This window comes from Canis aureus, chromosome 31 (assembly GCF_053574225.1).
Source record: "Canis aureus isolate CA01 chromosome 31, VMU_Caureus_v.1.0, whole genome shotgun sequence".
In the NCBI taxonomy this organism is placed as follows: Eukaryota; Metazoa; Chordata; class Mammalia; order Carnivora; family Canidae; genus Canis; species Canis aureus.
The window spans coordinates 22,346,809-22,359,154 of NC_135641.1; the positions used below are offsets into that span (position 1 = coordinate 22,346,809).

Consider the following 12,346-nt stretch of genomic DNA (forward strand, 5'->3'; position numbering starts at 1 on the left):
AAATTGTGTGTTATTTAGGAAGATATTTACCTTAATAGCCAAGCTTTATTTTGTTTGCAAATAAAGATTATATTTCCAAAAAGGTTTTGAGAGAATTGCTGAAGATAACTTTTTTCTATTTTAGATGAGCAAGTTGTTATGGGCAACAAGCTTCTCGTATATATTAGGTAAGAGATTTTTAAAAACTTTATCTGTGTATATGCTTCTTCTATAATTACCCCCCTGTATCCTTAGAGGTACTGTCATCTCCTATCTTTGTAGTGCTTTTCGTGTTTCAGTTTTTGTATGTACAATAATGGTTCTCAGTCATGGGTGATTTTGTCCTCTGTTGGTGAACCCCCAACCCTGTTGTTTGGCAATGTCCAGAGATATTTTTGTTTGTCACAACTGGGGCTAGGGGAGAGATGCTGCTGGCATCTGGTGGGTGGTGGCCAGGAATGTTGCTGAGTCTCTTGCAGTACACAGGGTGGTCCACACAACAAAGAATTATCTCTGTCAAAATACCAATAAGGGCTGAGTTTGAGAAAGCCTGGTGGTAGAATATTTTACTACTGATGGCTCTGTGGAATATATGTTGTTTCTATTTTATATAAAAGGGAAAAAGATGTGTTTAGATCATGAAGTTAATGACAGAGGTTGTGAAATGTCTTATCTCGTTACTCCTTGCAGAGTCTGCAGTCTAAGAATTGTGTCCTGTAGAACTTTTAGATGGATAACTGGCTGCCAGGCTCCAGACACACAGGCGACAATCTGCCAGACCATCATTTTAGCTCCTATCTAGTGTCAGAGTTCACTTTGAGACCTATTTCACACTTGTTATGTTGATTCTTTAGAAGAACATTGCAGCATCTAGCTAGTACTTTATCTGTTACTTTAAACTTCTTAGAATATGCGGTCCCTAATCCATTCAAAATTAATGACTAGTTCCAAAAAGTTTAAATTGGTGCCCCTCCCATCACAAAACGTGGACATATTCAGAAGACGTCTTTATAGTTCAGCCTGCAAGCATAATCCATAAAGCATTAGCTGTAAGGAAGGTCTGATTTAGAGGTAAAACTGTACAGTTAAGTTCTCATCAGGTTTTCCTGTCTCTGAAGACTTGTAATATTGCAGACATTTTCCAGACATTTGTTAGCCTACCTCATTCCCTGTCTGTAATCACTCTTCTTAGACCCACTAGTTTAAAGTCTCTAAGAACTTTACTTTTAACCAGTAAATCATAACGTAATGGTGCCATTAGATTTTTTCTGGTGCTCAGTGTGAGACTTTCAGATAGTCTGTTCTCATTCCTTCTTGTCCGCCTAGTGCAGTCTGGGTTTTTCTTAGGAAAAATAAGAAGAAATGAAAGTGCTCACCCTGTCACAGGATGTGTTATTTCAACACCATCCCTGTTGGCTACAGTTTCTGAACTGGCTCACATCTTGATCAGGTTTGAACTCGATCTGACAAAAGCTGAGCCTGGTTAAAAATCAAGTTAGTATCTTCGGTCTGAGAAACTGTATATTACCTGGAAGTCAGCCCATTATAAGTCACCAAGTCTGTTCTGTTCTTTTCTTCTAGCTGTTGTCTTGCAGGCCGAGCCTATCCTCTTGGTGACATCCCTGAAGATCTTGTTCCCTTGGTTAAAAACCAGGTTGGTGCTATTTCCACAGCATCTTTACAATCTACACTTCTTGCTAAAATGCACAAAAGATGAACTGTAATTGAGGGTTACAGGTGAGAAGCTATCTGCTGTGGTGGGAGAGACCATACTCACCATCACTGCAGCCAGGAATTAGAGCTGAGACAGATTAGAGAAGTTATAACATGGTGGCAAGTTAAACTAAATTGACATGCCTTTATTTTGTCCAACTGGGAATGTTGCTTCAGCAAGATACTTTGTAAGGAGAGAAAATAATCAACTTTTCTTTCAACCTGCAGGTTTTTGAATTTCTGATTCGCCTGCATTCAGCAGAAGCTTCCCCTGAGGAAGAAATCTACCCCTATGTTCGAACTCTGCTACATTTTGACACAAGAGAATTTCTAAATGTTTTGGCGCTGGTAAGAGATAATACAATTTTGAGGGGTTTTTAGAGGAACCAGGGTGATAAACATCCTTCTTTCTATTAAAAAAATCTATGCAGGTGCAATTTTTACGCCCTAAAAGTGAACAGTAATCATTTCAAAATGTTTAATTTTGTTGTGCCACCGATACTTCCTAATTCTTTATCTCCCTTCTTCCCCCCACCGCTTCCCTTCCTCCTTACATATTCCCCCACTGCCCCCGTGTCTCTTTGTCTCTAATACGTACTGATTTATCAAAAAGTTAAAGCAGTATTAGAAATGCAGTACATTTTTGGTTTCATAAGTTATATTAGTTGACATACTGAATATGGAAGAAGAATCTGAAGGACATGACAGTGGAAATCACTGGAGTTTAAATGGAATATGGAAGCTTCCTGCTGAAAAAGCATCCTTATTCATATTTAATTAAAGATGGATTCGGGTGAGCCAGGTTCTCTGTGAAAATGCCCCCAGGGGGATAATTATATAACACATATCTTTACAATTAAATAGTATTAGTGTTTTTTAAAAAGCTTTTGATAACATGGATAGTGTTTATATTATAGTGTTTAGAAAAGCAGCAGATTCACAAATGCATAAAACACAATTGTGAGATGGGCCAAATTTCTCTGCTGATCATACAGTACATTTACAAATTGAATAATATAATAAACTCTTAAACTTTAAAAAATGCCCATGAGAAGGGTAAGATTTCCAAATATATTATACTTTTAATTAGTTTATTTAAATATCTGACTTCAGAAGTGGTAATTTTAATTGTACAGGAAAAAGGAAAAAAAACTTAGAAGTGGAAGTCAGATCTAGTTGGTTTAAGAAACCTTAGACAACCTTAGAGAACATAAGGGTACTTGGTATCTGGCATGTAGGAAAAAAAAAACAAAGTCGTGAGGCAGAGAGTGCAGAATGAGTGGTAGAGAGCAACAAAGAATTTTAAGTAATCTTTTTTTTTTTAAGATTGTATTTATTTATTTATTCAGGAGAGACAGAGAGAGGCAGACACAGGCAGAGGGAGAAGCAGGCTCCATGCAGGGAGCCCAATGTGGGACTCGATCCCAGAACTCCAGGATCACACCCCGAGCTGAAGACTGACGCCCAGCCACTGATCCATCCAGGCATCCCTAATTTTCATTTTTTAAGGGCTCTAGTAACACTGAAGACCATTGGGACTTGTGCTGATATCTGAATTATGATATGAGGATTGATCATAAGGCTTCGGTACAATTTCATTTGCTTAATAAATAGTTGAGTACCTAGTTTATCACATGTACTGTACTACCTGGGAGTGTAACCTTGGCTTACAAAATACAAATCCTGCCTTTGTGGAGAAAGAGGATCGAGACTTTTAGATAAGTAATTACAGCATAGTGTAGTACATGCTATTGGAGAAGTGCAGCATGCCATACCCTATACACACTTAAGAGAGGAATCTAATAGAAGGTTAAGAAAGGTTTCTTATATGAAATGATGTCCATGTGAGTCTCAAAGGATGAGTAGAAGTTAGGTTAAGATTAGGGAAAAATACTCTAGGTAGAAGAACAAAATATGTAAAGAGGCCTGGAAACAAGACAGACCAAGGTATGCTCAGGGAATTGGGAAAAAAGGAAATTAGTATGGCCACATCTTGAAGGATAAGGAAGCCTATAGTGAGAAACAAACCCAAAGAGGTAGATAAAGATTGAATTTTGTAATCCGTAGTGAGAATTTTATAATCCATAGTGAATCCATATACACTAGAGCAATAGGGTGCCATTGAAACCTTTTAGGGAGAAGAATATAATGATTGGTAGTTTAGAAAAATTCCCTCTGACTACTGTATGAAAAAGGTTGAAATAAGACCACTTTGGAGGCAAGAAAATCTGTTAGCAAATTTCTGTAGTAAATAGGTAGAAGATAAAGGTTACTTGAATTAGGACAGTGACACCAGGGATAATGTGAAAGGATTTGAAAGATATTTTAGGAAACAAATTGGCCTAAACCTTAGGGCTTATTACCCAGTTGGATGTGAAGAATAAGACAAATGGAAAGCATTAAAGATTCCTAGATTTCTGACTTGGCTAACTGGGTATACAGTGGTTTATTTATTCAGTAGGGAATCAGAGGAGAAACCAGTTTCTCAGGAGATGAGGGGTAGAGCAGGGTTCTGGTAAGGGGTGGGGGAGATACAGACATTAGTTCTCTTTTTGAACTTAATGAATTTGAAATGCCTTTCAAGACCTTGGGTTTGGGTAGCCCCCGTGGCCCAGCGGTTTGGCGCCACCTTCAGCCTGGGGCGTGATCCTGAAGACCCAGGATCAAGTCCCATGTCAGGTTCTCTGCATGGAGCCTGCTTCTCCCTCTGCCTGTGTCTCTGCCCCTCTTTCTCTCTCTCTCTCTCATGAATAAATAAATAAAATCTTAAAAAAAAAAAAATAAAAGACCTTGGGTTTTTCTTCTATGCTTGTATCAAGTGTTGGCTGCATGATACAGCTCTGTAAATACCAGAGCTGGAGAAATTGGTAAGACTTAGAATCCAAAATCCTGCATTCACCCTATTTTGCTATGATTGATTAATCATGTAACCTTCCTAATTCAGTAAATATGTCTTAAAAAAACATTTTCAGGGAGACACAAGAATTTATGTGACAAATTTTTAAGTCACATCTTACCACCTTTTTTCATTTAGGAATGTTTTTTCATTAAATTTAGCTTCCTTGAGGTATAATATATGCAAAATATAGTTCATCCATTTCAAGAGAAGAGTTTGACAAATGTATAGTCTTGTGACCTCTCCTACAGTCTAGCTATGGAACATTTCCATGATGCCAAAAGGTCACTTTTGCAGTTCTGTAGTTAGTCCTACACCCTAGCCCCTGGGAATTACCAATTTGCTTTCTAACGCTGAAATTTTGTCTTTTCCAGACTGTCATATGAATAGAATCATATGCTTTGTCATTTTTTGGAGCTTCTTTCACTTAAAATAATGCTTTCAAGATTTATCAATGCTATTGCTTATATTGATTGTTCTTTTTAAAAAATTTTTATTTAAATTACAGTTAACATATAGTGTAATATTAGTTTCAGGTGTACGCTATAGTGATTCAGCACTTCCATACAGCACTTGATGCTCTTTACAAACGTACTCCTTCATCCCCATCACCTGTTTCACCCATCCCCTGACCCACTTCTCTAGTAACTGTTAGTCTATTCTCTTTGGTTAAGAGACTTCTTGGTTTGCCTCTCTTTTTTTCCCTTTGCTTGTTTTTCTTAAATTCCACATATGAGTGAAATGTATGTATGTGTCATGATTGATTTGTGAATTTTGAACTAGCAACCCAGGAATAAATCCACTTGATTGTGGTGAATGATTTCTTTTTTTAATGTATTGTTAGATTTGGTTTGCTAGTATTCCATTGAGAAATTTTGCATCTATGTTTCTCAGGGATGTTAATGGCCTATAGTTCTCTTTTTTTGTGGTGTCTTTATCTGGTTTTGGTATCAGGGTAATGCTGGCCTTATAAAATTAATTTGGATATTTTTCTTCCTTTTCTATTTTTTGGAATAGTTTGAGAAGAATAGGTATTAATGCTTCTTTATTTTATTTTTTTTTTAAAGATTTTATTTATTTATTCATGAGAGACAGAGAGAGAGGGAGAGACACAGGCAGACAGAGAAGCAGGCTCCATGCAGGGAGCCTGATGTGGGACTCGATCCCGGGACTCCAGGATCATGCCCTGGGCCAAAGGCAGGCGCTAAACTGCTGAGCCACCCAGGGATCCCCTATTAACACTTCTTTAAATGTTTATATATATATTAACTCTAATTTAGAATTTACCTGTGAAGCCATCTGGTCCTGGATTTTTGTTTTTTGGGAGTTTTTTAAATTATTGGATAAGTTTCTTTTCTGGCTATTGGTCTATTCAAGTTTTTCTTTCTGTTTGGGTAGTTTATATGTTTCTAGAATTTTATTCATTTCTTCTTGGTTATCCATTTGTTGGCATATAGTTTCTCATAACATTCTCTTAAAATTGTTCTTCTGTGGTATTGGTTGTTATTTCCCTTCTCTCATTTGTGATTTTATTTATTTCTCTTTTTGATAAGTCTGGCTAGGGATTTATCAATTTTTTCAAAGAATTAACTCCTGGTTTCATTGATCTGTTTTATTGTTTTTTTAGTTTCTCTATCATTTATTTCTGCTCCAATCTTTATTATTTCCTTCCTTTTACTGTTTTGGATTTGTTTGTTGTTCTTTTTCTAGCTTCTCTAGTTATAAGGTTCAGTTGTTTGAGATTCTTCTTGCTTTTTGAGGGGACTGTATTACTGTATACTTCTCTCTTAAGACCACTTTTGTTGCATCCCAAAGGTTATACCATTGTGTTTTCACTTTCATTTGTGTCCGTATATATATTTCTTCTTTGATTTTTCTGGTTGACTCATTCATCATTGAGTCACATGTTGTTTAACCTCCATGTATTTGTGGTCTTTCCAGATTTTTTTCTTATGGTTGACTTCTGGTTTCATAACATTGTTTCAGAAAAGGTGCATGGTATGATTTCAGTCTTTTTGTATTTGTTGAAGCCTGTTTTGTTACCTAATATGTGATTTATTCTAGAGAATGTTCCATGTGCACTTAAAAAAGAATGTGTATTCTGTTTTAGACCATCTGGTGGAGTATGTCATTCAAAGCCATTGTTTCCCTGTTGATTTTCTGTTAGATGATCTGTCCATTGATATAAGTGGGGGTGGTAAAGTGCTCTACTATTGTGTTATTATCAATTAGTTACTTTATTAGTAAATGTTTTATATATTTGGATGCTACCATCTTCAGTGCATAAACATTTACAGTTTATATTTTCAGTGCATAAACATTTACATTTTCTTATTGTTCTCTTTATTATATAGCGCCCCTCTTTGTCTCGTGACAGTCTGTTTTAAAGTCTTATTTGCTACGCCAGCTTTCTTTTGACATCCATTTGTGTAATAAATATTTCTCCATCTCCTCACGTTCAATCTGAAAGTTTAGATCTTTAGATCTAAAATGAATCTCTTGTAGGCAGCATATAGATGGGTCTTGTTTTCTTATCTGTCACCCTGTGTCTTTTGATTGGAGCATTTAGTCCATTTACGCTTAAAGTTATTATTGATAGATATGTGTTTATTGCCATTTTATTACTTATGGGTACTTGGGAAGATTTTCTCTGATCCTTGTCTCTTTCATGTTTTGCTGGTTTCCTTTAGTGCTGTATGTGGTTTTCTTTCTCTTTATTCTTTGCATGTTTATTAGTGGGTTTTGTTTTGTTTTTTAAGATTTTATTTATTTATTCATGAGAGACACAGAGAGAGGCAGAGACACAGGCAGAGGGAGAAGCAGGCTCCATATGGGGAGCCCGATCTGGGACTCGATCCTGGGCCAAAGGCAGGCGCTAAACCACTGAGCCACTCAGGGATCCCCTATTAGTGGGTTTTGATATGTGCTTACCATTAGGTTTGTTTATAACCTTTTCTGCAAATTCCCATTCTTTTCTCCTCTCCACATGTTTTGGGTATATGTTATTATCTGGTATATCCTTTTTTGTGTGTGAGTTCATTGACAGAGTTTTACCAAAATACTAATTTTTGCTGCTTTGTGTTTCCTGCATTTATACTGTCACTTTTGTTGTCTCCTTTCCACTCAAAGAGTCCCCTATAATATTTCTTGCCGGGCTGGTTTAGTGATCATGAACTTTTTCAGTTTTTCTCTAAGAAACTCTATTTCTCCTTCTATTCCAAATGGAAGCCTTGCTGGATAGAGTATTCTTGGCTGCAGATTTTTGCTATTCAGCATTTTGAGTGTGTCATGCCATTCTCTTCTGGCTTGCCAAGGTTCTGTTGAAAAATCTCTTTCAACAGAAACCCTAGCCTTATGGGTTTTCCCTTGTAAATTAATAACTTCTTTTGTTGCTTTTAAGATTATTTTTCTATATCACTATATTTTGCAAATTTAATTGCAGTATTCTTTGGTTCTGGCCTGCTTTTGAGATTTTTTTAAAAGATTTTTTTTATTTATTCATGAGAGAGAGAGAGACATAAGCAGAGGGAGAAGCAGGCTTCCTGCAAGGAGCCTGATCGGGACTTGATCTCAGACCCTGGGATCATGCCCTGAGCCGAAGGCAGCTGCTCAACTGCTGAGCCACCCAGGCGTCCCAGGCTTTGATGATTTTGATGAGAGTTCTCTGTGACTCCTAGATCTCTGTATCTGTTCCCTTCCCCAGATTAGGGAAGTTTTCATCTCTTATTTCTTCAAATAAATTTTCTGCCCCCTTTTCTCTTTTTTCTTCTTCTAGGACTCCTATAATATGAATGTTACTACATTTAGTGGAGTCCCTGAGTTCCCTGAGTCTATTCTTGTTTTGCATAATTCTTCTCTCTTGTTCAGCTTCACTGCTTTCTATTACTTTTTGTTCTAGGTCATTGATTCATTCCTCCATTTCTTCTAATCTGCTGTTCATTTATCAAGTATGTTTCTAATCTCGTTTACTGCACTCTTCATCTGATTCTTCTTTTTACTCTTACATGTTTATGATAAGGGTCTTACTGGTGTCTTCTATTCTTCTTTCAAACCCAGTGAATATTCTTATGATTGTTACTTTAAATTTTCTACCAGGCATGTTATGTGTATCTCTTTCACTTACAGACTGGCTATGGCCTTATCTTGCTCTTTCATTTGGGATACATTCCTCTGTCTTCACATTTTGTCTTAATTGCTGCTTTCTTATTAAGTGTTAGAAAAGCCAGTTATGCGTCTTGCTCCAGAAAGTAATGGCCTTATGATGAAGAGGTCATGTAGTGTCCAATGCCTGTCACTTGAGGGAACGTCACCAGAGTGTGCCACATGCACTCTGCTGTTGTGTTCTGGCTGCTTTATCCTTCAGGCCAATCATCAGCAAAGGCTCTCCTTGCCTGCTGTGAAGCAGTGTTTGGTCCCTGGCCGGAAGGTGGTGAGTGTTAACTAGGTGTGCTCTTATCTGCTTGTGAAATGAGATGTGTCACCACCTACACTGGAACTGAGGCCCTGCAAAACTCTCTGGTCAGGAAATGTAGTGTGGACAGGGGTTTATGCTGGTCTTCTGGGGGCGGAGCCCAACAAGCTGGGACTGAGGTAAGTGTGACTGAGAAGGACAGTGCCACCTGAGTGCTGGGGGTGGGGCTTAGGTTAAGCAAGTTAGGCAGCCGGTGAAGCACTGTGCTGCTTCCCACAGGCGCAGGCAGCTCTGAAGTTATACTGAGTGGTGGGAGAGGGAAATGGCCCCATCCAACTCCTTTGTTCCCGAAGGGGAGTGTCAGTGAATGTTGCCTCTCAGGGATGTGCTCAAGGAGAGCAAATAGTCTCCCTAGTCTGTGCTCCAGGCACTCTTCAGATTGATGTTCCACGTCTGCCCCCAAATTGTTTACCTGTCTTCACTTTAGGAGAAGTTCAGTGCTCTTTGGGCTCTATCCCAGCCAACCTTGCTGACCTTTAAAAATCCAGGCTTGCAAACCCTGCTGGTTGCAAGAACTCATAAAAGTCAACCCCTCTCATTTCGCAAGCCAGTGGCTCTGGGGGAATGTTCTCCTTGTGCATTCCTCTGGGTGCTTCTTTCTCTCTCACCCTTTTCTGTAACTTCACTCCCTTTCCTCCAGGGCAGTCATGATCCATTTCTCCCCTCAACCATGTCTCTGCACTTTCTACCTTCTTTGATATAGCCTCTTTTCTCCCTTTAGTTGTTGAGTTTGTTCTATCAGTTTCCAGGTCAATTTCTGGCATATGTAGGATGATTTGATAGTTACCTAGTTGTATTTGTGGGACTAGGCAAGCCCAGTCTTCTACTCTGCCACCATCTTCTCCCAAACCAGGTTGTTCCTTTTTATGGCTGTATAATTTTCCATTTTATGGATATACAGTTTGTTAATCTGTTCACCAGTAGATGGCCCTTGGAGTTGTTTTATGTTTTAGGCTATTATGAATACAGCTGTTATGAACATTTATGTATAGGCCTTTGTGTAAACATATATTTCTGTTTCTCTTGAGTAAATACCAAAGAATAGAATTGCTGGGTATTTGTTACATGTATTCTTTTACTTTGTCAGAAACTGGCAGGCTGTTTTCTAAGGGGGTTCTATCATTTTGCATTTTTACTGATAGTATAGGTGAGTAGCAATCAGTTCCTTCATCTTACCAACACTTGCTATAATTGATCTTTTTAAATTGACCATTCTAAAAGGTGTATAATGGCATGTCATTGTGGTTTTTATTCATATTTTCCTTCTAACTAATGATATTAAGCATCTTTTTATTTAAATATATTAGCAAAAATATGTTTGTCATCCATATATTCTCTTTTAAATTTTTTTTTAATTGTATTTATTTTCTTGTCTGGTTTTGAGAGTTCTTTATGAATTTTAAATACAAGTATCTTGCCCAGGGATCCCTGGGTGGCGCAGTGGTTTGGCGCCTGCCTTTGGCCCAGGGCGCGATCCTGGAGACCCAGGATCGAATCCCATGTCAGGCTCCCGGTGCATGGAGCCTGCTTCTCCCTCTGCCTGTGTCTCTGCCTCTCTCTCTCTCTCTCTCTCTGTGTGAGTATCATAAATAAATAAAAATTAAAAAAAAAAAAAGTATCTTGCCCAATTACATGAGCTTAGCAAATGTTTTCTCCCAGTCTAGTTTGTCTTTAAAGACTAATAGTTTTCCTCTAAGATATCGCTCACAAGTGACTGTTCTAGGTTAGTTTTACTATGTATAATGTAAGCCTTTTCAAGATGTGAATTCAAGTCTTTATTTTAAGAAAGTTTTCTTGAATTACAGATTTAAATGCTTTTTCTACTTCATTATTTTATATTTCATCTTAAACTGCAATTATTTGTATATTGTGTTTTCTTTACCTTCTATGTTTGTCACCTTTTCTCTCATCTCTTTTACTTCCTTTTTAATTTAAAAAAAATTTTTTTTAATTTTTTTTTTTTTACTTTTTAATTTAAATTTATTTTTTTAGTTCTTTTCACTTATGTTTTCTATTTCTCTTACTTTACTTGTGGTCATATCTTCTCTCCCTCGGGTGGCTTATATGCCTTTGTGCTTCACAGACTGTGTGTGTTATTCTCCATTAGGACATTGTTGCCTGTTATTCTGCTCACCAAGCATTATATAATTCAAAGCATCTTTGTGAAATGATTATGTTTTAACAGTGATATGCCATGTTAGTGGCAGCTGTTAACTTTAATCAAAATATGTCATAATGTATATCATCATATTCATACTGTGGTATATCATCACTTAATTATGTGTATAGAAGTAAACTTTCAGTATCTGTTTCAAAGCAGTGAATACATGCTGCCAAAAGGAAAATGACTGAGAAATTCTTTTTTACTAGCTGTCATTGCTGTTGCTTTTTAATACATATGTTAATTCTCCATGATTTGGTGTTTTAGTTGAATAGCATTTGTATTAGCAGGTATTAGGTTTTATTTGTATATGCAGAGTGACATCTCTCTTTCGCAAGCTGGGGTGGGGTGGAGGTGGAGGTATGTGTTTGTGTTAGTGTGTTCATGTTTGTTGTTTTTGTAAACCTGAAGATAGAACTGAGAGACTTTCTAGTTCATCTCTCTGTCTTTAGGCAGGGTAATATTTAACCCACTTAAACATTGAAATCTCTTCTGTTTGAGTTTCCAGATTGAGAGTTCCTACAGTCTCCTTGGTAACTCATCTCAGCATTTTTCAACGAACTGGCAGCAAAGTAGTCTAGTTGAAGAAAGTTTTTAAAAAAGAAAAGATTTTATTTTTCTGTCATTAAGTAGACAAATGAGCATTCATTTGTGTAAAGCACTTAGCGTGTGTCAGGAAAGGGGAAGGAAGGGCATGCTAATTGAAGAACAGCATGAGCAGAGGTATTTGGCAGAAGTTGGGGGAAGTTCAGAGCCCATTTGGTTTGAATGTAACCGTGATGTAGTCTTGAAAGTTCATAGCTTTAATTAATTTTTAATGGAATAATGTATAGTTATTTTTTAGGAAAATAAGCAGTAAATTATTACTATATGGATTTAAACATTTGTAAGACCCACATGTGCTAAGTGGAAACCCTGGGAAAGATCTTCGTCTTTCATCATTTTTATTATTTAATACATAATTTCATTTAGATTTTTTTGGTAGTGAACAAATTTTAATTCTTTCATATATGCATTTTATAGGTATTAGGTATTTTTAGAATCTGACTCTGTCATTTACTTTGGTGCATGTTCTGTTCAAAATGTATTTGGCTCTATTTGCACAGGGACATAAAATTAAAAGTGC

General features: G+C 37.0%; 1 protein-coding gene and 1 long non-coding RNA gene across 7 annotated transcripts in view; one reads left to right on the forward strand and one right to left on the reverse strand.

Moving 5' to 3' along the window:
- The window catches only part of VPS8 (VPS8 subunit of CORVET complex), a 254,636-nt gene that overhangs the window by 111,285 nt on the left and 131,005 nt on the right, over nt 1–12,346 (forward strand). For all 5 annotated transcript variants that reach the window (XM_077879951.1, XM_077879954.1, XM_077879952.1 and 2 more), the window contains 3 exons: nt 125–167; nt 1,561–1,633; nt 1,921–2,040. In XM_077879951.1, the coding sequence (XP_077736077.1) occupies nt 125–167; nt 1,561–1,633; nt 1,921–2,040 (236 nt within the window). The remainder of the gene's footprint in view (nt 1–124; nt 168–1,560; nt 1,634–1,920; nt 2,041–12,346) is intronic.
- LOC144302522 (uncharacterized) overlaps nt 1–12,346 on the reverse strand; it is a 113,568-nt gene that overhangs the window by 53,213 nt on the left and 48,009 nt on the right. The gene's annotated exons all lie outside the window — the stretch shown is intronic.